A 26673-nucleotide genomic window follows, 5' to 3' on the forward strand; every position below is an offset into this window, starting at 1 on the left:
CATCAATAATAGTGAAGAAGAAGAAGAAGAAGATTGTGATCACTACTAATCATATATTATTATATATCAATATAAATCAGAAAATCTGTCTGTCTACATCCTTGTTCAGTCTAACCATCACTTAAAATCGTAAAATAAAATAAAATTTTTAACAAAAAAAAAACCGACTTCAAACGCAAAACTAAAAAGCAATAAATAAATTTACTTCGCACAAAGTAATTAGTACGTATTTTCAATTAGTTAATTAATTTTATAAATCTGAAGTCGGTGCCAAGTAAATGCTACAACAACCCTACTACAATATCAAATTACAATGTACACACAATATTGTTTAATACCTATATCAAAGCAATTACAAAACAATGTCAAACAAAAAATTACAAAACAATCAGTATTGAAAAATATAAGAATCGGTACTTCGTTGTAGCATTTCCTTGGCACCGGCTTCAGATTTATAAAATTAATTAACTAATTGAAAATACGTACTAATTACTTTGTGCGAAGTAAATTTATTTATTGCTTTTTAGTTTTGCGTTTGAAGTCGGTTTTTTTTTTGTTAAAAATTTTATTTTATAGAGATAAGGTTTAATTATTATGCCCACTCCTACTGTGTACCTATACCTACTTATATCCAAAATAAACAACTTATATTCTATTGCCGTGGAGCCATAGTAGCCCAGTAAGTAGAACGCTCGCCTCTCACTTTGAGGTCGCAGGTTCGAATCCAGCACAAGCCTAAACCAATGATTGACGAATTTGTTTTCGAATTCATGTTTAGATCAGAAATGATTATCACGTGCTCAGCGGTGAAGGAAAACATCGTGAAGAAACCCACATTCCCGAGAAATACATTTTCGGAGATATGTGACCTAACATGTATTGGGCTGGTTTTTCCTTCGCGGGTATGAAAGGTCAGAAAGGCAGTCGTTTCTATAAAAAACCGGACCTGTCAAATCTTCAGATTAGGTAAGCGGACCCTGTGAAAAACGGGATGATGCTAGGGAGATGGTGATGATTCTATTCTATTATCGAGGGAAATCAAAAACTGCGGATCAAGCATTTATTTTTTATCTTCATTTCCTGTTACAGGCAAGTGCACGCAGAAGTGTGCGGCATTCTTCTGGGATCCCTGGAAGGGCTGCAGAGCGCGTTGTCCGTCTGCGGATCGACCGGGGTCCTCCTCACTCCTGAAGAGTCCTCCTCCAACTCCGTAGTCGGGGAGGTCGCGCAGCGGATCAAGGAACTTAGCGACCTAGGCCGAATGAGGGTATGTATCTGCGGTACTCGGGCTTAATGAGTCGGCATAGGTTTGGATGTAGCTCAGAATTAAGATGGATTATTGGAAGGTTGAATACTTGAAATTACACAAAAAATCAGTGATTTTTAAAGAGAAGTCCTTTTGAAATCCAATTTTTAAAAGATGTTAACAACATAACATAAACTCACGAATATATCCCAATTGGGGTAGTTAGTGGTACATCCATCGCAAGATGAACTAAGTACCCACACGTCACCGAGCTTTCTGTTAGACCAACGTGATAGGTAAGCCAACTGTATTAGTGAAAAAATAATATCTCATTGGTGCAATCCAGTACCGGGGTTCGGTGTACCACAGTGAATAATTTACTAATTAAGAAGTTAACTATTGTGATTAATGCTAATTTTCAGAAATCAGAAGCCGGTGAGGAAGAGGAATGGGCGATGGGCGCTGCGCACGACATCGCGCGGCTATGCGCAGAGGTGACGCTGCGCTGGCGCGCGTTCCTGCACCACACCTCCGACAGACCGCACGTGCATCATGCGCTCGCTGCACGACATCATGCTTTACGGTAAGATATATCTCAGTAATAAAAGGGCAACATGACTAAAAAGGAGATAGAAAGAGTCCTGGGGGGTTTAAAAGACCACATTGAACCAATTCATCTAAAGAGCAATATTGCAATTTGACATTTCCGCATGTTAAAGTAATAGATGCGCAATGTCAAGAAATGTCAAATAGCAATATTGCTTTTTTAGATGAATTCCTTTGATATGGCTTTTTTTACTCCCCTGAAGTTATTGTTAGATGTTTCTTACTAATACTCGTTCTAGTACATACGTTACATACGTTAAGCCGTTGGTCCCGGTTGCATTAGCAGTCGTTAATAACCACCAATCCGCACTGGGCCCGCGTGGTGGTTTAAGGCCCGATCTCCCTATCCATCCATAGGGAAGGCCCGTGCCCCTGCAGTGGGGACGTTAATGGGCTGGTGATGATGATGATGATGAGGTAGCATCAGATCACACCAGACTTATTCCCAACTTATCTGTGAGCTCTTTAGAAACGGCTCAAAAGTAGAAACTTTTGGAAACTTATTGCTTACCTACTTATCCCTTTTTAGTCACCACACGAGCCAGGTGTTACTAAAGATTCTCAATATTTTCAGCATCAAACGCTTCGCCGAATGCTTCTTCGTGCTGGACAACCCTCGGCACTCTCTAGCCGGTTGTTATGACAGCAACTACCAATCGTACCAGAGCGTCGGCGAGGTCGCACGGAGATCACGCTACCTTGCCCTCCTGCCTCCCTTGCCTGTCCACTGCATCGCCCTCGATGGCGACCCCCATATCATGCCCATCATATTTGAAGACAGGTCAGTTTTACACGTTACGAAGGTTTTGGTGTTCTAGAATAGTCGGTCCCAACTAATTTACACATGCCATTTATTTCCATAGCGGAAACTTATATATCTCTTCTGAAATGGACTGATCCAGTTCTAGTATATATCTTTAAAACATTCTGGATTAATTAAGCCTGAAAATAAGTATTATTTTAATTTATTTATTTACTTCAGTAATTAAATGTATAGTTTTATTTATGTGGCTGACATCCCTTAAAATTATTTTATTGTTTACAGATTTACCTGTTTTCTGCAAGATATACCTTACGAATAAATACATAATGCTAATTACGAATTTCATATCTTCAGGTATCAAGACACAGCTGAGTTCGCTAGACGTCGCTCATTCCTGAGCTCTGGTGCAAGTAAATCTGGCAGTGGTAAGAGTATTTTACGTGCCTTCTTTCCCATTGATTGCTTTATAGTTATCTGTAAAGTTATATCTTTATTATCTTCATTACAGATCCATTTCTGTGTACTGAACCTCTTGGAGAAGACTGTGTTTGTAGCATAAGTTCGATCATGGACTCAAGAAGGCCATCGTCTGAGGCTTCCAGAGTAACGCTTACTCTGCCCAAGACCATTATGGACGTCCTAGAACCACAATTTAATGCGCCAAAAACAAGTTCCAATGTCGTACAAGCCACATTAACACTTGCTCCACAAAAAACATCTCGTGGTTCCCCGAAAAGAGCTCTAGTCAAACAAAATGTCGTTGAACTAACTAAACCGCACAACAAACAGCTAGAATTAACCGGCAGAAATAGATACATCGTACAAAATAATCAAATCAGTGAGATACAGCTTCCACCCAACAGCGCTTTTGCTTCATGTTCTATTCAGCAGGGACAACAAATGTCAAGGTATTCAGCATCAACATTACTCGATATTAACGCAACAAAAAGCAGCACCTTGACTAGAGTTGGAAAGGATAAAAGCGATTCTAATGAAGTATTTACACAAAAACATGAAATAACTAGCGGAGTCAGCACTCTACCAGCGCGACACAGCAAATCATTAGATCAACTAAGAGTTTCACAAATGGCGCCTCTTAGCAACTCACATGCATTCTCAAAGAGGGATGTGAGAAACACTTCGAATACTTCGGTTAATTATCCAAATCCAAAACCATACTTACCCCCGCAGCAGATGAAGCCCACAACTCTACCTCGGAGCGTCACTACTACTGCTTATCCTACAAGCACAACAATTAGATCGGGAACTAAAGGCGAAGACTACAGGAGAAATATTAATGAATTCAGAGAAAAATATAAAAATCCATGCAATATGAACTACAATCAACTTGTGATGAACAATGACGTATTTCATAATGCAGGGTATAAATACGATGGAATCATGAAACCTAATCCCAATCAGGTGTACGGCTATACTTTCGGTAATCAGGGTACAATGCAAGTGAATAATGTTATTCGTAATCCGTTAGAATTTCAAAGAGGCTACAGTGTAAATTTACCCCGTCCTATGTTGCCTCCACGTAATTCTTACCCACCGGTTAGTGGGAAAAATCAAGTGACTGATCAGAATAACTTAGTTTCTAGTAAGCACGTACACAGATCAAACTCTACTCATGTATTCCATCAAAATATGGAGAGCCAGCAACAGATCGACATTGAAGCTGCTCGTAACCAACTGCGACATGAACTGAATTATTATCTGCAAAAAGGAGACTGGAGTTACGACTTCAATACGGGTAGCCTTATTCAAAACTATCAAAAGAAATCTAGCAAAAGTAGCGATGACAGTGGATTTGTAATGACCTTAGATAGAAGTAGTGATGGAACTTCCAAATCAACGTATTCGAAGACACCACCATCAACTCCTCACTCTACGATGCCCTCGGTACGACATAAGAAAAGTCGATCCAAAGAATCCAAACTAAACAACAACGGTAAAAATGGCACGAAAATGCATTCGAGTAGAGACTCTCTCAGTAGCCATCATTCTATTAGGTCTAAAGATAGTAAATCTGACCGCCATACATCAAAATCTGAACGCAGTACACCAAAGTCTGAAAGAGGAACACCTAAATCTGGTAAAGGTACTCCTAAATCAGGTGCTATAACACCAAGATCTGGTTTGGCTACACCTAAATCGGGAAGAACCACACCTAAATCTGGCGTAGCGACTCCAAAAAGTAGTAGGTCAAGTGGGAAACCAGAGAAAAGAACTAAACATAAGGCGTCTGAAAAAATGACGCAACTAATGTCGGAAGCTGCTTCTTCTTCTAGCAACGAAAGTATACCTTTTGAGCTAAGAAGACTAGAATCGTCAGCTAGTGTTCCATATAGCCTTGATCATGGTCCCGAACTATTAAGACATTGCAGAAGTGCGGCTTCTGTTTTAGATGAACCGAACTTAACCAACACTTACGGCTCAGAATCACTTCCTAATTTAGCCCCACCTCCAGCTTTTGAATCACCTCCACTCGATATAGCAGATAAAGACTTCAAGATATTACCACCGGAAAACTTTCTATCCAAGGACGAGAAAGGAAGTAAAAGTAGTTCCACTTCAAGTTTGAGCGAGCAAAGTGGATGGGTATCTAGTGGAAGAAGTTCTGGTGCATCTACCCCAGATAATGCTAGTAGTCAATTAAACCAAAACTTTCCACCTCCTAGTAGTAATACAACTGCGCCCAAGGTGTCCAGTAAAAAAATAGATAATTCTGTCGAAAAGCGACAAAAGGTGGAGGGTGAGACGATAAGCGATTTCAAACGAACCGTTTTGAATGGCGAACAACTAAGGGAACGGTTGCTAAAATTAGCAGTAAAGGTCTCTGAAAATAACTCTAATGAGCAAATAGAATGCTGTGATAAAGAAATTTGTGAAGAATGCACTATATGTAGTGATTCCATATGTACAGATAGTCAATGTGAATTGAATAAATTGATGCATAGTAACGGCATAGATGCGGGATGTAATTCAGACACGTGCAATGCGAGTTGTTTTCAGCAATGTTCAGATGTAAACCCTGCGAAACTCAATCAGAGGCATAATTCCTTCAGCGCTGTTCAGGGAAAATCTTATTCTTCTACTTCAAAAGGTTCTAGTGAAGGAACAGTGAAGAAATCTCAAACTATTGGCGACAATTTGCACCCATACATACGCAAGGAGATTCCAGCAAAAACTCCACAAGCGAAAGGTCCAGTAGACAGAGCTTTAAAAGACAGGATAGAATATACAGAGAAGTTAATAGCCGCTGAAATTCGTAGTCTCGCTGCGGCTGCAGCAGCAGAGAGAGCTTGTAAAAGTCACAAGAAAGGAGTCCCGGGACCTATGGGAGCAATACAGAAATATCAAAACAAGGCGAGATCGGAAATAGATTTGGCTCATTTTATGGGCGATAACGATTACGAACATTTGCCCCCACCGCAACAATTTAGAGATGCGCCACCGCCTCCGGACGCGTTTAAGGTAATAAAAATCACCCAACTATTTCCTTACATTAAATTTTCCTCAATTATTTATAATAAAATTATTGTATGATTTTTTTTTAGGATCCTCCAACAAAATCACCTAAGCTGAGTCGCCAAAGTAGCAAATCATCAACACCTTCAAAGACACCGAGAAAGCAGCCACCGCAGCCATCAACTCTTCAGTTGGATAATCCCTTATATCACGTTTGCGAAGGTATTTTTATGTACATGGTCTTCTTTTCTGTTATCAAATAACCCTTCTTTGCTTCCGCCACTAATACTAACGTCGGGCTTGGCTTTTCATCAGGTATTATGGAGAGGCGAAAACTGAGGCCTCTTCAATCTGTAAATTCGACTACACAACCGTCTTCCAGTACTCTTAACAAAAGTCAAAGTACTGGAGAATTGGCTAGTAGAAATGAAAACGGGAATAAAGGTAAGGTCATTAAAAAAACTCATTAAAATAGTCAACAGAATCGCAAAACCTGTGCTTGCTCACGTTGCAAGTAAGCTTCTGCTCACAAGTCACTGTCAATAACCCTATCCCTAAAGAACCTTGTAAATGTATGGAAATTACAAACGAAGAAATATATTAAACAAATAGATCTTCAAAATAATCCTCAGTATCATACATTTTCCAGAGCAACGTGAGAGCAACCTGGTCAGTATCTTCGGTTTGGCTGAGTCTGAGCGTCTCTTCGTCAAGTGCAGAGAAGAATTCAGACAGAGCGTCAAATACCCAGGAGCTATTTACTCGGACTTTCCCCCTCTTGAGAATTCTCTACCGTATTTCCATATCAGTGACGAGTATAGGATGTTTAATCCTGAAGGTAAAACTGTCACTTATATGTACAATATAATACTTTCTTCTTCTTTAACTACAAACCTTAATATTTATGAATCTTTTCAGGTTTACACCTAATAATCTGCGTTCATGGCTTAGACGGTAATGCAGCAGATCTTCGTCTGGTAAAAACTTACTTAGAACTCGGGTTGCCAGGAGCTAGGCTAGACTTTCTGATGTCCGAGAGAAATCAGGGTGACACCTTCTCTGACTTCGATACTATGACTGATAGGTGAGACAACAATTTTCTTCCTTAATTAGTTTCTAATCGTAACATAAGCTCACGACTATATCTCAATGATGTAAGTCAGAAGTTACATCCATCGCAAGATGAACTAAATACCCACACCTCACCGAGCATTTTGTTAAACCAATGTATCGCCGTCTATAATGGTCGAACCAACTGTGTTAGTGAAAACTGCACTTAAATTAAAATCAGTATTTTATCTATGGATCTAATAAATCATTGGTGAAAGTCCAGTACCGGGATTCAAACCGGCGTTCCCCTGTTGAGAAGCAAGTCGGTGAACCACAGGACTACAGTAACTATATAGAACCACAGTAGGCCAATCAGCTAATATTTTCTAAAAGGCCTATTATTTTTCGGATTTGTTAGAAACTCAAATAATAATAAAATTATTTTCCAGGCTTGTGCAAGAAATCGTTACCCACATCCAAAATTCAAGCGAACCGGCAAGAATAAGCTTCGTAGGTCATTCTTTAGGCACTATCATCATTCGATCTGCTCTAGCTCGGCCGCAAATGAAACCATTCCTGGGGAAACTGCACACGTTCTTGTCTTTAAGCGGTCCGCATCTTGGCACACTCTATAATTCCAGTGGATTGGTCAACGCTGGTAAGTCACCTTCAACAAGGATGACGATTATTACGAGAATGAAAATAGTTATCCTCCCAATCAATGAAGCGGGATGCTAAAAAGGCCACATAGAAACAATTCGTCTTAGAAAGCAATATTTCTATTTGACATTTGTTGACATAGAGCAATGTTTACTTTTTTTTTATATGCGCAAATGTCAATATTAATATAATAGCAATAAGTATTGCTTTTTAGATGAATTGTTTCGATGAGTCCCTTTTAACCTCCCTGCTCAAAGCATGATAAAAAGAATAGAAAATGAAGCCTGTTAGACTCGGTAACTTGCCTTGGGAAAACCTTTGTCTAGTAAACACATTGCCAAAATGTGTTCAAAGTATCTGACAGACATCGAAAATAGCACACTATGCTAAAAACCGAATTCTAAGAATGTTACTTTAAATTTCAGGCATGTGGTTCATGCAGAAATGGAAGAAGTCAGGGTCGCTTCTTCAGCTCTCGCTAAGAGATGCTTCGGACCCTCGCAGATCCTTCCTGTACCGCTTGAGTGAGAGAAGTCAGCTCCATCAGTTCAAACACATCTTGCTCTGTGGGTCAGGTCAAGACAGATACGTGCCGCTGCATTCAGCCAGGCTAGAACTGTGCAAGGCTGCTGCTAAAGACACGTCTTTATTGGGACAAGCTTACAGGGAAATGGTTTGTATTTTTATATTTTGCGCTCGTATTACGTCATTTTAAGTTTTAACTTATTTTTTTTTAACGCATAGGACCGCAGAAGAGGTAGGGAAGGCCTTTCCCCAGCAGTGGGTTCTTATAGGCTAGATTAGATTATAATATACTTATATTAAATATAAACTTTAACATTATTAAAGTTTTCCTTCACTAATACGCTTTTGTAGACAAAATTGAGAATTCAAAGAAGATTACTTTTAAATATTAAGTTTCAATACAAATTACCCCATCAGCATTGGACAACAGTCAAGGAAATAATTTTTTTTAGTAAGGGTTTTTTTTAGATGACTTTCTTTATACGTAGGTAAAGGGGTTACATGTAGAGATTTTTCAACGCCCAGTATAATTATAGAAGTAGCATTATCCGGTCCTAAATGTAAAGAAAGAAATTATTTATTACAAAATTATGCCACAAGTAATAACAATTGACTTTCAAAAACATCAGACTTAGACTGCTTACACGAAATATCATTTTTAAAAAAATGGCGGGTAAACTACAGTGTTGCCAGTTGAAATCATAATGTTTTACTTTTTTGTCTACATTCCAGGTGCACAACATGGTGTCACCGCTAGCGGCGCGTGCGTCGACGGTGTCAGTGGTACGATACGACGTGCAGCACGCGCTGCCACATACGGCGAGTGCTCTGGTCGGCAGGGCGGCCCACATCGCAGCCCTAGACTCCGACCTTTTCATAGAAAAGTTCCTTCTTGTCTCGGCGCTAAAGTATTTCCGATAATCAACGATTACTAACCCTTCTTGTAACTAAAATTATTATTTTTTGTATTCGTTATGATTACATGTTAGTAAATCGATGTTTTAGGAGAAAGGGTACCTTTGTTGGTGGATTTTACGTCTTGAATTTGGTAAATGTTGTGTTATGAAAGAAAAAAAGACGTAAACGGCAACTTTGGCTTGGAACAGTATGTGAAGGTTTAAACGCTTGTATGTTTTATGGTGCGGGTATTTGGCTTTGGTTGCAGTATAGGTTGACAATGACATTTGCAGGTCAATGGGCACTGACAGGTACATCTTGAACCAAATAAAAAAAAAACAATGAGAGTCTTACCAGACTACGTTCCCTAAGAAAAATAGATGGCGCTGTACAGATTTTCCTTCTAATTTAATGGATTACAAGCATAAGCAACTTGTATCTTTGCTTTTGAGTATAAAATTATGACCCTTGTTACTACACCCAGGCACAACACATCTTCCACCCATTATTATTCTGATCAAAATAATGTGAAGCAATATTGGTAGCAACCGTAGTAACATAATCCTATACGCATCTAATCCAGATATCAAGCAGCAATTATTTTTATTGCCTCTGCCATTACAGTATATTTTTTAATAATTATGTACCCCGATCAATGAGAAAATATGCAATTATCACGTTAAATCTGAACACCGCTGTAGTGTATTGATATTGCTATCCTTGTCTCGGGCGCATACGTCATCTGAATACAGAGCAAGACAAACAGTCAGTCAATGCAGGACGGTCTGCCTGTACAGAGTGATGGTGTGTTGGCAAGCCAAATCATGGCAGTCTACAAAAGGTGTACTCTACAACCGCCATCTATATTTTTTTAGGGAACGTAGCCTATAAAATCCCTCATTCAAATGAATATCCATTTGGTAACGTTACGAGGACTGTAAATTAAAACGGCTGCTAGTCACTAAGAACACCAAACATCTATTAGTTTTTCTAAGTATTGTGCTAACGCATTTGCCAGCATTTAATTAAATCATGATACTGCCCGATCATACACAAAAAGATTTAAAAGTTGTAAATTCAGACAGGAACGGACAAACATTGAAAAGTGTGATAATACGAATAGTGTCCTAAATATTTGAGGAGTAGAGTGAATAATGGTCTATGCAAACAGAAATGCGTTTAAAATAAGTAATACCTAGATGTAAGACGGATCTTTACACCAAATAATTAAGACTACAATTTAGAAGAATGTAGATATTATAGATGTTATTTGTAATATTATTATTGTACCTACTTATTGTTGTCTACATGGACAGTATCAACTTTGATGTATCATGCCACGTACCTATCTGTCATTATTCATTAAAAAAGGGTAAGTAGTTTGATGGCCTTATTCCGATGATCCAAAATATATACCGTGATATTGTAGGTAATAGAGCTACCTAATCCATGAGCATCATTATTTAGATTAACTTGAGGTAAAACATGTTTTATTAGGTGCCTAAATACACCATTCACAGGCAAAGGGATCATAAATAGCGCTTTTTAAAAATAATTTTGCATCATTTACTTTTTCGCCTTTAACCCGTCTTGCTAATGGTTGGCAATTAGAAGAAATTCTAAAATTATCTATCACCTCACCACCTGATATACCTACCTGTAACCAATTCACCATTTTTATGTTCCTGACAAAAGAAACGAGGAAATCTGATGAGGCCTCTAATACGTTATGCGGCCATAGCCTTAATTAAAAATAAAAATAATATTAGAGATTTAAAAGTTGTAAATTTTTATCGAATGTTAGACTGATCTTTAAAAATATACGATCAAGATACCGATAAGTTTCATAGGACTATCATTTCTTACGTAAGTAGTGAATATAATTTGATAAATAGTTATTCTTGCTCTGTCCATTTCTCTCTATTTAACTGTAGGTAATGTTTTATACAGGGCCTTGGAATTTCTTACATTAATTTTTAATAATTCAATATACTTACTTACTGGGATAGAAATAGGAATACCTCAAATATTGCTCACGAGCATGCTTTTATGGATTGAATTATGGAACATAGGAAAGTATCAGAAAAAGGGAAGAGATTTTGTAAATATAGAAATTGAATTTTATTTGTAAATTACATTCGTGTGTTTAATGGCAACGTGTCGATGTTATACACTTATGATAATAAATAAATTAACTATTATAATGCCTGGAATTATTGTTTTACTCATACCCTGACCAAAAGAAAACAAACAGTAGCATTGTTCTACTAGGTACTACTTGCTATAGTAGTAAATCAATAATCAGTAAGTAAGTAAAACTTTCCTTTCTTTTCTCCCTAGCGTTATCCCGCTTTCACGAGTTTTTACAGAAGTGGCCGCCTGCGCATTTCTGAGGAAATTCGATTCAAACATGAATCGTAAATCATTAGTTTAGTTAGTTGAAAGTCGAACAATTATCCAACTTGCCTACCACAGCTATATTCACTTAAGTAAAAATTTCCTACTTATTTTAAACAAATAAACTAGATACTTGTCGCAAAAGTTAAATAAGTAGACGATGACATCAATGTTTAAAGTTGTATTTTAGGGAGTAATGGCTCTGCCTACCCGCCTACCTCGTATCTCCGTAGCCTACCCGAGTGTCTTACTGGTATTCGTACATATAAACTGATTTTATGTAAGTTTTACTTTTTTACTTATTCTAAAAAGGGGATAGAGAAACTTACTTTACTTAAATTTCATAATTCATTAAATTACAATCAATTTGAATTACTAGAAGGATCAAATAGCGAGTGACCAATGTTTGAAATTAAAAAGTATCTGACGGACATTATATTTTGTTATAGCAACACTTACAAACAATAGTGATGTCAATAGTTATCGGATATTTTATCCGTTAACAAATTAAAAACAATAACAATTTTCCCACCCATCCAACCATATTTTCGTAAAAAAATATCCTTTTAAAATTCATAATGCAGAAATAATATGTCAAGTTTTTAAGTTCGATGAAGAAACACATGACAAACTAACACATATAACATTATAACTTAGCGAACTATAGTAATTGTATGATATACTAATTAATAATGATTAAATACAACTTATCAAAAATATGATGAGTCCTATATTTCAATCTAATCGATTTGTTAACGAATTTCGGATACCGAACAAAAATCGACTATGATGCGGTATCGCGGTACGCACTATTCCAACATTTTGACAGTTCGCTTGTCGCAGTCGGGGAGAGTGGGCCGTTGTATGTCCAACGATTTTGTTTTATTTTGGGCGTATTTTATTTAAATAAATCGTTTTCCTAGCTAATTAATATTTTGTACACAATAAAAACTGAACTTTGCAACATAATGAAGTGTGACATTAATACAGTAGTGTGAGAAATACCGTGAACTGCCCATATTGATGAAGGCAACCGTAACATAAAATATAATCGAATGAGGGTTTTCTAATAAAAATTGTGGGAGTTTTGTGAATAAAAATGGGGAAATTGCTGAGTTTGCTGGCACGCGACGACTCGAACTGTTGTTCGTCGCCGCGATACGATATTTTCTTGGACTTTGAGAACGCTGCGCCTACGGAGACCGAAAAGGAGGTGTATGAGGAGGTACAGAGGGTGTTATTGGATTCAGAGAGAATTTTGGAAGAGATACAGTGTTACAAAGGGGCGGGGAAGGAGATCCGGGAGGCAATAGCGGACCCTTCACCTATATCCCAGGAGCGCGCGTGGCGCGCCATCAAACCCCTGGTGGATAAACTGCTTCGCTGCTACAACCACTCCCTACAGCTACAACGCGTGAGTCACTCTCTTATTCTCGCTTTTAATAACGACATTTACAATGTGCCTATTTATTTACCTATTCTATTTTTAAATTCAATTGATTCTACTTCTAAATGTTTTGAATGTTAGCAATTTGAATCTTTCGTGGGTAGATGAATTTATTTACTACATTTTAATATAAGTTGTGTAAGGCATATCATATTCCAACTTTTAAAAATATTTATCTACAATTATTTTTATTAATGATAATAAAAGTACACTGTGTCTATCAGAAAAACAATATAAATATAATCAATACAATTTAATCAAATACAATTTTTACATAAAGGATACTAAGTAGTAGCATTATGTCATATTATGCAAAAACAACTTAAAGTAAATACCCATATGTGTACTTTTCCTTAAAGATAAAGTAGCTACATTGTTAATTAAACACCGCTTACATTTCAATGTAATATGCTTAATAATAAAATATAGTATAGCAAACATTGTTGGCTTGAAGCAGCGCTATCACGAGGATTCTTATCAGAGAGATTACGTCTATGTACACTGTGTCACATCATGACTCTCACAGATAACATATGAAATTGTAAACACAACTCTTTATGGCATGCATGAATAATACTTTTTTGTGAAATTTACTGTCACTAGTAACATAACATATAGAATGACATTTCTCCGCTCCCCCACCAGCGGCTGAGTTAGGTTTACCTCACCCCCTCGGTCTTACATTAAACTTCAATCATATGACGTCAGAAGTCACACTGATATCATACAGATAATGTCAATGTGTGGTGAGTGTGTAAAATGAGGTTGTCGGTATGAAGTGTCCCAGGTGTGCTAGTAATGAAAATTCCTTCAAAAATTGGCCTTTAATTAAATTTCAGAAGTATGATTAATTTACTAAAACATTATAATTAGGTACCTACATTATAATAACCTAATAAACTTAAAAATCCATCATCATCACCAGCCCATTAACATCCCCACTGCTGGGGCACGGGCCTTCCCTATGGATTGATAGGGAGATCGGGCCTTAAACCACCACGCGGGCCCAGTGCGGATTGATGGTTATCAACGACTGCCAATGCAGCCGGGACCAACGGCTTAACGTGCCTTCCGAAGCACGGAGGAGCTCGAGATGAAAATTTCTTTTTTTTTTGTGGTCACCCATCCTATGACCGGCCTTTGCGAAAGTTGCTTAACTTCAACAATCGCAGACCGAGCGCGTTTACCGCTGCGCCACCGAGCTCCTCATTAAATTTTAAAATTAAAATCCATAACACTCATTATTATAAATTAATTAAACGAATATTGTCGTAGTCAATAAGTAATGAAACAATTTCAAAGATGTTTCAAATAGTGTAATTGTGAAAGACATAATGAGAAGGGTTCCCATTCTTGCATTATTGGTTGTACAGATGGTAAGCACAAAATGTGGTCACAGTAACTTTATTAGAGATGTGACACCTGTAATAAGTGTAGTTTGTAGATAAAACATAATGGCATAAAGAAAAGGTAGGCGATGCTCGATAATAAACGAAAAAAAAAAACACATTCAAACTTAATAAGAGTACCAATAGTTGCACAAAGGCATATTAAAAATTATAATACAAATACTGTTTGTATCAGAAAACTACTTATTTATCTACTACAAATAAACTTTAGCATCCCTTCGTTAGAAAAAAAATCCTAATAGATTAGTCAAAATATAGGTAAGTAATTGGTTGAAGACAAATTAAACCAATTCCATATTTGAAAATGACTAAATCACTTGCAGACGCAATCATCTAATCAAGTTATTATAAAATTGCAGTTAATAATTCTTGAAATCAGCGCATGTCACGCAAAGAAAGGCGGATCGTAATTGGTCAATTTTTACATCTCTATAGTTATCCAATTTACGTAACTATTACGTCTCAACAGTGATATGTAGTGTTTAAAGAGCCATTTTTCGATCCATACGATATTCTGACATATTAATTAGCTAATTATTGGCTCAGCCGACCGAGCACGGAAGCTCATTATAATACTAATTTAGGAATTATTATCTTTAAGCACAAAATGCTACTTCGTGCGAGCAGAGTGCTAAACATCTCTTCAAATCTATACAATATGCGTATGAAACGACGTGTAAGTTAGCGTGGTAATGCCCAACAATTGCTACTTCCATCAACATGCAATACATGCCTACCCTATATGCCAGTATTTACACTTTTGATGACAAAACACACACCTCTATTTCTTTGCCTCCTCAGGGATACAGGCGTGATGCTGAGGCATGTTATGTAGATCTTCTTCTTCTTCTATCGTGTGGACTGTGAGGTGAATTACCAACCTCATCAACCCTGGTGTCAGAGTTATTACTGAGCCGCCATAGGCCCCTTACATGACTCGTGTAACGACTACGTACTTACATCACTAAGTAGTAACCGGGACCAACGGCTTAACGCGCCTTCCGAAGCACGGATCTTTTTACTTTTTGGACAATCAGGTGATCAGCCTGTAACAAACTAGGGATCACAAACTGATTTTTGCGATTTGTCCCCATCGGAATTCGAACCTGGGACCTCCGGATCGTGAGCACAACGCTCAACCACTGGACCATGGAGGCCGTTATGTTGATGATGAATCTACGAATTATCTTCAGGTTCATCTCCAAAGTAACATATATTTTATAACAGACAATGGGTGGTATTAATAAACTAATCTCAGCTTCGAGACTGCGCTCAACATCATGTCAATATGACAGTTCTTATATAAAAACAGGGACTTGAGTAGGATCTTGAGGGCAGTCTCAGCTGAGATTAGTTTTTTAAGGGTGGTAACCCTAAGTGATGAATGATGAGTTTCAAATACATAGTTATTTATTAAATCAAAAGAAACAAAATCATCTAGGTAGGTACATTCAAATCGCATACTTAAATCTTCTTTATTAGCGTCGCTTAGAGTTTCCTGGCGAAACAAAAAGAGAAGGCAATTGCCTGGCAGCACCAGCCCCGTCCCCACCCTGGGTGAATTCCTGGCTGCATTTAGCTATCCCGTCATACGTGACAATCATCCAATCAAACCAGCGCATCACATAGAAGCCGCGTGGGAATTCACAACGCATCCTTTAGGGGCAATGGAACCATCAATTGAATTATTGAATTCGTCTGATATATGGAGCATAAATTAATTTGTGTCTGTATGCCCGGAGACAATGTGGCTACGAGACTGTTCGGGAGTTGAGAGGCTCTTTACGGGTTGTGTCATATTTCAAAGCTTGTGACAAAACGTGTAATGGCGATTTGCAATTGTTGCAAACTGCGTAAATCTTCTATCGCATGGGTTGTGGTTGTGAGGTGGATGACCAATCTCGGCAACCCTGCTGTCCGGGTTATTAACTTATTATTGCCACTAAAAACCCCAGAAACCGCCACGACCACGTACATTTGTAAGTAGTAAACGGGACCACGTGTGTTCTGAACCACAGATCATCTTACATTCAGTCAATCGGGTGATCAGCCTGCAATATCCTCACCGAATTAGGGGTCCAAAGCGATTTTTCTGTTATGTCTGCTCCAGATCGTGAGCCCAACGCACTACCACTGACCCCAGAGGCCGTTACTGCCATCACAGCGTAAATGACTAATAGCCATCTAGAAAACTACGTTTTTGTGCAAACGCCTAAGTAATATTGCGGCTAAAGAGTCACGCTCTTGTCGGCATTCACCATTCTTGTCTATCAAAGGCCAATTGTTTCACTTCTTTACAAGAGAAGACGTTTGCCTTCTCCTTATCTGTTCCATGTAAGACCTCTTTCCTTCTATCTTCCCTTCTATGATGATTTTAATAAATTCGTCGTGTCTTGTTAAGTGTCCACATCATTCGTGTCAAAATGAAAACCGCTTATATGGTATAGGCGGTGGAATGCATGCCAAGGAACTTGATGTTTAGTTAAGGAATTGGTAATACTTTCCACTGCTCGGTGTATAGCGTGTCAGATAACAGTCATCAATGTTAGAATGCTAATTTTAGAAAGTATCGCGAGTTTATGGCACTCGCGACATTGCTGTTGCGATTACAATCAACAGAACAGACCTACTCGTCAGAAGATAACAAGGAGCAATTTTGCTATTTGCGTCTTATGATAATATCATGAACCGTGTAGTGATGACTACCAGCCTAACAGCATAGAATAAGGAATAATACTACGTATAGAACGGCAACTCTCTGCTCCCCACCGACGTCTTGAGCTAGGTTTACCTCACCCTCACCTCGAACATAGTTTAGATTTGATTCGTATGGTGTTAGACGTCACACACCTGTGTGTGTGATCGTACACGCGCATCTGTATGCGCGTGTACGATAATGTCAATGTGTAGTGTCTGTGTAAAACGCGGTTGTTTGTATGAAGTGTTCGGGGTGTGCTTATAGGTTGTCGTAGGGGTTGTCGAAACGGTCTGTATGTCCAATAACCATTGTGTCCTACTAGTATCGCACGTAATCGTAATCTTTTAGTCAATTTTTTACACATGTTGTCCCCTACCACACAAAAAATATTCAATACATCTCTAGATTTCTATTGTACAAACGGAGTAATAATGTTTATTAAAACACACTTACTTGTTAACAAGAAGCGCTATAAAAACTATAGCAATGACAAAGACATACGATACTCGTGATTCACAAGTTTTTCTATCTAAGTTCACGCAGTTTTTCTCATCATGGAATTGAGCAATAAAATCTTGGATTCATTAGTGTTCATCATTTAGAGCCGTAGTAGCCCAGTTGGTACAACGCATGCCTCTCACTTTGAGGTCGCAGGTTCGAATCCAGCACAGTCCTAAACCAATGATTGTCGAATTTGTTTTCGAATTCATGTTTGGATCATAAATGATTATCACGTGCTCTGCGGTAAAGGAAATCATCGTAAGGAAAGTAATTTCCCTAAAAATTTCTGTTCGGAGGTATATGTAACCTTATCTGAATCGGGCTGGTTTTCCTTCGGGCTAGAAGGTCAAATAGGCAGTCGCGACTGCTGTTTAAAAACCGGACCTGTTTTGTCTTCAGGTTAGGTCAGCGGACCTTGTCAAAAGGGGATAATGCTATAGAGATGATAATGACAGGTCCTACCGAGGAACATTTTGTTTAACAATATTACGTATACTTCTTTCCAAAAATAAATAAATTAAAATAAAAAATAAATATTTATCAATCAATCAATCAATCAATAATACTTTATTGCACAACAACATATATAAAGGACATAAACATACGAATAAAACATAAGCACAATAGGCGGCCTTATTGCTAAACAGCAATTTCTGCCAGGCAACCTTAGGGTGAAAGAAGATTATTCATTGGAGCACGGGCTGGTGCAATAAACATATAATGATACATAACAAAAAAAAAAATATTTATTAATTTTTTTGGAAATATTTTTTCTTTCTTTCTTTCTTTCTCCAAACATCTTCAAACTAAGTCACCAACATTCGCTAGTTGAACAACATTCCATGTTCTTACGTGCGAAACTAAAACAATCTTTGAATGTCGTTGGACTATCATACCATGTCATGATTCCAAGTATTTCCACAGCTATATCTGCAATGCAGCGTATTTATAACGAAGATTATCATGTCAATGATAAACTAACCTATACGTGTACTTTTCGATAATGCACTATGAATTTACCAGCTATGAAACTATTTAAATTTTTTGTTAGTCTAACTAGAATTTCGCTAGTCTAGTTTTCTAGTTTCTCTAGTCTCTTCTATCATGTGGGTTGTGAGGTAGTCAGGGTTATTATTGAGCCGCCAAAGGCGACTACTACGACTACTTACTTCAGTAAGTAGTAACCGAGACCAACGGCTTAACGTGCCTAAGACTATTGTTGCTCAAGATGAGTAATAAGTGTAAACGTATACATACATAAATAAACTCACGCATATTTCCCACCGAGGTAAGCAGAGACTGGAATTCCATTTGCTTCGATTCCGATACACTTCCCTTGATTCTACATTCATAAATCGTACACGCACGCCGGTTCAGAGTAGATCGTACTGTACCTTTTCTAAGGACATCTCCAATTTGGTCAATGTACGTCCTTCTAGGTCTAGAGGCAATTGTATAATTCTTTACTATAACTTTATATTTAGCTTTTTGTAGCGATGACATCTCTCGTCTCTGTCATACCAACTTTTAGTGGAAAAGAGGATACCTCTCGCCGTTTTCGCACTAGGCGATGATAACTCTCTCCAGCCGGGTTTGCATGACAACCGCGCCGCGTGTGGCGCTAATTATATCGTGTGCTTGGACCAATAAACGATACGAATGCTATCTACGTAGATGATCGTCAAACGGCTGTTGGTCGAAGCGCTTAATATAATTCACGCCGCGCGCGGCGCGGTTGTCATGCAGACCCGGCTGCTGTCATTATAAATGCTACGTTAAATAGGCTGTAGTAGGGCCAGGCCATATGCAGTAAGTGGTCAAGAATTGAACAACGCGAACCCTTCTCCCAAAATGCCTTAGACATGCATTCTCTTAGCATCGTGAGGACTTTTTCTACATTTAACATTTGTACTCGCGAAAAAAACATTCGTGTTGCCATCAACATTTATCAGTTCACTACTGAGCCTCTCTCGTAAAATACTATGATTATGACTAAAATAAAATAAAATGTCCGTGGGAGCATTGGCCCTTATCTCCACGCTGCGCAAGCGGGTCAGCGATTGCAGATATTGTTTTAGGTTCATCCTATCTTTATACCGAATCCTTTTTGGGAACACAAAGCGATCGATCGCTTCTCCTTATTTGATTTGTACAAAATATATACGGAGAAATAAAACGTTGGCTTTGAAACACGATCGCGAATAAACCGCGCAACTTTAAAACTCCGTTTGAACAGATCATAAATCAACAAAACTTTTCATCGGCAAAACGTGTTTGCGCAAACTGCATTACTCGTGAAAAATTCAGGCTTTTAGCCAGACATCAAGCTGGTACCACGAAATACGGTTGGATATATCGGACTTTTCCATATTAAGAATAATAAGTGTAAAAAGTTCTGAGGTGCAGTCGTTTCCTGCTCGGTTTTATTTTTTAATGAACTAGACTAGAGTTTATTAACTGATGGTATAATAGCGTGCAAGTTGCACCTGCTCTCCGGAAGTTTTCATGAACAGATCCTTCTGGTTTTACTGAAGGTAAAAAATTACGTATGTTTTTTTAAGGTCAATTCTGTTTGCGTCAAAACAATGAATCCCGAACCCCAGCTCTCCGGGTTCTAAACCACTTTACGAATTTCAAATCATGTTTAGATCGTAATTTATATCACGTGTTTTCCTGGATTTGTGCCCGGTTAATGGCAATATGTTTGCCCCTTATTACTTGGGACCTAAACATAGCTGGCGAGGAGTAGGTGTAATACCATACACCTCTGCCTACCCCTTCGGGGATACAGGCGTGATGCAATGCTGATGTCAAAACAATGTTTTTAGTTCTTCATGTTATTTATAAACGTATTTTATCACATAATTATGACTCTCTACAAATCGACCATTAAAAAATTGCCACTCTTACATACTTCATATCACCTTTCCAATTTCTTAGTCCCCCAACACGCACGGCTTCACTATGCCAACTCTATTTTCCAAAATGTCACATTAATATTTAACGGTGTATTGCATTTATAATGTAAGTGTCAAAACAATGCATTATGGTGATTATGTGTAAGGTTGCGTGACTCACTTGACCTAAAAATAGTTTCCTGCGTCGTTGTCGGGATCAGCTAACGACGAGATTAATTATTTTTCCTTCCTGCATTATTTTTTCTTTCGATAATAATAATTTGAATAAAATATGAATTATTTTATTTAATCACTATTTCTTCAATTTACTCTTTCGCAAGGGTCGGATTGACAACCGCGCCGCGCAGTACACGAATATACAGGGTGTAACGGAACGGGGGTATCAACCCGAAGTGTGCCTACTCTGTCACTATCTACAAATCACATGCGAGAGTATTGGCCGCCTAAATTCATATTTGCATTAGTTATGAGCAATTGAATTCCAGGTCTTCATGTAATAAATTCAAATTTGCACAACACTACGTAGCAATCAGCTGTTCAAGGTATTTAACTTTTGAGTGAACAGCTACCACCTCTTTTATTTATGCCTGCCCTAGTAAAGGGTAAACGTGCCAGTGATGGCCATATTAATCAATATTTTTTAAATTGTTTTGTTTCATCCTTGTGAGGCCAAGATTTCCAGACACAATAGTTAAAAAAACAATGGGCATTGGTCCCGGTTACTGCTTACTGATGTAATAAGTAGTCGTTACATGAGCCATGTCAGGGGCATTTGGCGGCTCAATAATAACCCTCGCACCAGGATTGACGAGGTTGGTTATCCACCTCACAACCAATAGGATAGAACAAGATGTGAACATACATAAATCACGGCTTTATCCCTAATGGACCAGACAGAGCTACAAGTAATTACACATATCTAATATCACACTTACTGCGCTACTGAGATGGGCAGAGTCACTTTGTTGTACAAGTTTTGTCCAAAAATGTAGTCGATTACCTACATTAATAGTTGATAAAGAAATGTACTTTACAATGCATCTCGTCTCCTTGTGTAGTATGCTTTATTTTATGATTACGTAATATCAGGCCCCCTTAACACCGTCATCCAGGTCAAATGGGCATCACACTAGCGGCGAATGCGTTCATGGCTAGCTAGGTACGGGACAGTTTCATTAGAATACTTTCAGAGTTTTGCAGGCCCTAAACAACTACTACTACTCATACACAGTTACCACCAATCACTGACTAAGGTGTGCAAATACTAACACCTCACTTTACAATGGATCAAAGGACACAGTGATTCAAGAGGTAACGACGCGGCGGACGAGTTGGCCAGAAGGGGAACGGGAGGTAACAGCCATCGGTCCGGAACCGATATTGCCGATCTCATTCGGACAGGTCCGCTCGCTGCTACGAACGAGAGCAGCCAACAAACACACCTTTTTTTGACGTGACTTATCGAAGTTTTGCCGCAAATGACATTAACTACTTGGCCGGACAAATGGGGAGCGCTGAAGGCTCTCACCCGGTACAACGTTTAAGACAACAGGCCTGAGGGTGCCCAGTTGGGCGCGAACCTCGGCTCAGGGCGTCGTCTGAGAGGAAAAATATTTGAAAGAATTAAACGACCCTAGTAAGTCGATAGCGATAAGCGCTGATTGAGGGAAGTCGTCGACCACGCCGGCGGTGTCGGTATCGGGGTCCTGAAATGTTTGTTGTCGCGAGCTGATTGGCTGATTCTATGGCTAGAGTAATCGGGTCGTCGGGATCGTATTACATACTTCGGACGCCGATGTTATTCAGTACCGTTCCTAAGCGGGATGTATTCGGAAGCCGCAACTACCAGGGGATTTGGTTGGTGCGGAGCAGAATCAAAAAAACTAATTTGAGCCATTGGGCAATGGTTGGCAGACTTAGGTCAATGTGCAGATTTTCATTGCGATGGAACCACGAACGATTTTGTATTTCCTGTAGACGGTGGATTTGAGAGAGACTCGCGTGAGCGAAAACTACCCCTGCATAGGTCATGATCGGACGGATGCAAGTCGTGTAGATTCCAAAGGGATAATTTACTACGCTTGTTAAGGAGACAATGAACACGGCCCATTACAAACGTGGCGCGATCGCGCACACGTTTGATATGGGCCTTGAAAGTAAGACGTCTATCTAAGACTACGCCGAGATATTTGACTTGCTCCTCCCAAGGGATCGGCTTGCCAGACATCTTGATGACTTAAGTTGACAGCGTGACCGTGACGTATTATAATAGCCCTTTGAAAAGTACACCGCTGCACTTTTCTCCGGGTTTACCTTGATTCTCCATTTGCGAAACTACTTGCCCAAGGCATTGGCGCGTTGGAGAATTCCGGTCATTATAACTCGACCACGGCACGAAGAATAGATGGCTGTATCATCCGCAAATAAAGCTAGTTCGGTATTAGGGTATTTGGGAATGAACAAACACACCAGACTATGAACCACCGTAAATAAATGCAGGCAGGCTAAGTTGGCACTACCCAACATCAATAGTTGTCTCTCCAAAAGAATTCTAAATGTGAAGAGGTCTCCACTAATACAGGTAACAGCTGCAGGTAGCAGGTGTAGCTGTGTGGTCACGGTGATATCAACAAACATCTGTTTACACTAGGTGTCACCGACAAGCCCCTGTGCAGAACCTGCATGGACGAGACAGCGGCCCATGTGCTACTGGAGTGTGAAGGAGCCGCCAACTACCGGGTCCGGCACCTTGGCCAGACGGGGTGCCTCCCTGAGGCGACCGGCAACGTCAGAGGCTTCTTAGAATTCCTTGGGGATTTACAACATAGTAAAAGCAAAATAAATTTCTCAAGTACCGTTGTGACTGCCTACCCCTTAGTGATACGGGCGTGATATTATGTTAGTATGTTCTGATTACTTATGGCTCTGCCCACCCCATTAGGGATACGAGCAGCTGCAAGTGATTGTGTATCTTATTAACGAGACATTAATGTTACGTTTACAACATAGTAAAGACAAAATCAATTTCTCAAGTAAAGTACCTACCTAACATAACTTTACTTTTACTATGACATGGTAAAAGTAATCTTAAAATAAGTACTTTCGTACAATACAATAATACTTTATTGCGTACAAGGAATTAAAAACACATAACAGTATTTTTTTAAATCTTTCTATCGTGTGGGTTGTGAGGTGGATTACCAACCTCATCAACCCTGGTGTCAGGGTAACTATTGAGCCGCCAGAGGCCCCTGACATGACTCATGTAATAACTACTTTCTTACATGAGTAAGTAGTCACCGGGACCAACCGTGCCTTCCGAAGCACGGAATTGCAAATTGCATTGGGACAGTTAATGGGATTTATACCCTGTACCAGGATGCCAGGGCTCGCGAATAGAAAAAGGCACGCTAGTGTTTCAAACTATCGATAGTTCAGTATCGATTATCGATCATAATCATTTTCAACTACGATTTTGATTGGTAGAAATAAAAAAATAGCTTTTCAAAAAATCTAAATCCATGGACTTTTGAGTTATTGAAATTCAGTTTAGACAATCAGCCCACTCAAAATAACCATACTATCGGAGTGTAGCAATACTACTGACTGAGGGCAAAATTATCGATAGTTTGTTATTAATCCGCAACGATACTATCGATTGTATTGCACTTAGGTAATAAAATCGAAAATGTTCCCACTTTCCGAGTTATCAATAGTCTTGCTATCGATCGACTCTCGGTCGGGATAGATTATCGATAGACATTTTTTGATCGGCAAGCCCTAGTGCACCCGAAATTCAAAATGGCGGTGCTGTTAAGGGGAAGTTATCATTAACCATGATAAAAAATATTTTTTTTTTTTGTATTTTTTTTCCTTCCTAAATTGTAGTCGTGTATTATCCAACAGTGAACAATAACATCACGCCTTTTTCCCATTGGAGTAGGCAGAGACTGCGGAATTTCACTTACCACTACACGCTCGTATCGCTACATGCCCGTACCAAACATACATACATAATATCACGCCTTTATCTCTTATGGGGCAGACAGAGCCACAAGTAATCATAACATAGGTACATAAATAATTATCATGCTCGTACCGCTAATGGGATGTTCTTGTGACTCTGCCCACCCCATTAGGGATACGGGCAGAGTGATAGTATGTCTTATTATTGACAGATTAATTTCGCCTTCTGCTATTGCGCGGGATATTTGCGAAGAAACGTGGCAATTCTGTGTTAGTGCCAGAGTGTGAGCGCGGGTGATCCTTATTAGATAAACGACTTTTTTACTTTTCTAGGTTCAAAGTAAAATACGTACCTACTTTCATAAAATACAATACATTCATTCATTCATTCAAACAATACCATAAAAATATTTTATTGCGCACAAAGAAATAACACACCCTTAAGTACCAGGATACTAGCATTCCAAAAGAGATAGAAACATGCACACGAAAGTAAACTGTCAAATTATTTGTCAGTGCTTGTTTACTATCTGTGGAGTGAAGTTCGAAATTTGGATTTGTTGTGATAACTGTGATCAGTGATAGTTTGAGGTGTCTTTGAGTAATGTAGGTTATTATGAAATGATGATGTGTGTGGGTGCCGGCGATGGCAACTTAAGTGAAGCACGGAACTTGTATCAGCGATTCATAGAAGGTAGACCAGCTGATGAAGCCAGGCAACTGCCTTCACTGCATTGCTTCAGGAAAATGGTCAATCGCCTACTGCATTTAACGGGCTCTTTCCACGCGTCATCCGAGACTGGCCGCTCGGCGACCCGTGATCCGGAGTTTGAAGAAGCCGTACTAGCCGTGCAGCCAACCCAAGGACTACCACGCGAACCTTACCACATGCAACGTACGCCCGAGCTAATTCCTGCTGATTATTTACCTCGTGTGGCATTCTGAGAATGGTACCGAGTTCAAGTGGAAAGCTCACCAGACTTTGCTTCGAAAGTGTTGTGGACAGATGAAGCGGCAGGTCTGTGCATCGAACGGGGATGACGACATTTCGAACCTTTCTTGTAAAACGTAAGTCTAATTATTAATTACCTACCTACTTACCCACACTTTCACACTTTTTTTCCTATTTACTATTAAATTAAATACCTTACCTAAACAAGTAGGTAATTTTAACTTATTTTACACGTCATAAAATAATGTGAGAATAGTTGTCAAAGCAAAATGACTCCAATTATTAGATGCTTTAGTGTCATTCTTGTTTGTTACAGTCGCCGACGTGCCGCCGACTCGGATTGTTCCAATCGGCCGCCGACTCCTTTTGACGTTGCCGCCAAAGCCGCCGCCCGCTCGAATTTCGTACCTATCGCGGCCGTGCGAGCGCCGCGAGTACCAGGCGACCAGGACGCGCTAGGAGATTTGTGTAGTGCCAATATTTGAGTGGATTAAGAACAGTGACCTCAATAGTGCTGTGCCGTGTTTTTTACATGCTGGAAATATTAAAATATTTTTTTAACTGAAATTGAAAAAAATATCAAAAGTGTTTTTTTTTAATTGAAATTTTGCAGATAAGATCTACATAAGGTATAGTTTTGTCCCCTTTCGGCTTGATACCCCCCTTCCGTTACACCCTGTATATAACTTCAACGACTAGGACTTCGAGCAATAAACGCAGCGAATGCTATCTACGTAGATAGGCATCGAACGGCTATTGGTCGAAGCCCTCGATATAATTATTAAGGCGCGGTTGCTGTGCCGCGAGGGCTGGTTGACTACTTCTTAACCGTGTAGGTATAGAACGCTTGCAATTGAAACAACTTAAAGTTTTCTTCCAAAAGTAACAACTATTATTATTATTGTATGTCGTTTCTATATCTCGGGCCTATGGAGTCCCGGACTTTTGGAAGGTATGCGTGGGGCCGAAGCCAACACGTAGAGGCCCCTTAAGACAATTTAATCTAAATGTTGTGTGACACCAACCGGCGATTATCAGTGCATCCAAAGACATCCCCGGTTCGTGTAGGACTAATGCAGATTATGGAGACAAAGGGAGCTGGGCTATTAGGTTATTATTAACCCAGTATTAGGCACCGACAGCAAACTGAAAGCATCGAATAAA

At 39.1% G+C, this 26673-nt stretch overlaps 3 protein-coding genes across 9 annotated transcripts in view; 2 read left to right on the top strand and 1 right to left on the bottom strand.

The window, feature by feature from the left end:
• Positions 1-11434, top strand: part of LOC126372430 (protein FAM135A) — a 43880-nt gene extending 32446 nt beyond the window's left edge. For both annotated transcript variants that reach the window (XM_050018176.1, XM_050018175.1), the window contains 11 exons: positions 1090-1267; positions 1669-1829; positions 2427-2633; positions 2970-3040; positions 3124-6095; positions 6179-6311; positions 6739-6927; positions 7008-7173; positions 7589-7797; positions 8225-8472; positions 9057-11434. In XM_050018176.1, the coding sequence (XP_049874133.1) occupies positions 1090-1267; positions 1669-1829; positions 2427-2633; positions 2970-3040; positions 3124-6095; positions 6179-6311; positions 6739-6927; positions 7008-7173; positions 7589-7797; positions 8225-8472; positions 9057-9245 (4723 nt within the window). In that variant the 3' untranslated portion in view covers positions 9246-11434. The remainder of the gene's footprint in view (positions 1-1089; positions 1268-1668; positions 1830-2426; positions 2634-2969; positions 3041-3123; positions 6096-6178; positions 6312-6738; positions 6928-7007; positions 7174-7588; positions 7798-8224; positions 8473-9056) is intronic.
• The window catches only part of LOC126372577 (nuclear envelope phosphatase-regulatory subunit 1), a 598500-nt gene that overhangs the window by 513838 nt on the left and 57989 nt on the right, over positions 1-26673 (bottom strand). The window lies entirely within an intron of this gene.
• Positions 12459-26673, top strand: part of LOC126372527 (CYFIP-related Rac1 interactor B) — a 66463-nt gene continuing 52248 nt past the window's right edge. The window contains exon 1 of the mRNA XM_050018336.1: positions 12459-13032. Coding sequence (XP_049874293.1) covers positions 12718-13032 — 315 coding nt within the window. The 5' untranslated portion in view covers positions 12459-12717. The remainder of the gene's footprint in view (positions 13033-26673) is intronic.

The sequence above is a fragment of the Pectinophora gossypiella genome, chromosome 14 (genome assembly GCF_024362695.1).
Source record: "Pectinophora gossypiella chromosome 14, ilPecGoss1.1, whole genome shotgun sequence".
Taxonomy (NCBI): Eukaryota; Metazoa; Arthropoda; class Insecta; order Lepidoptera; family Gelechiidae; genus Pectinophora; species Pectinophora gossypiella.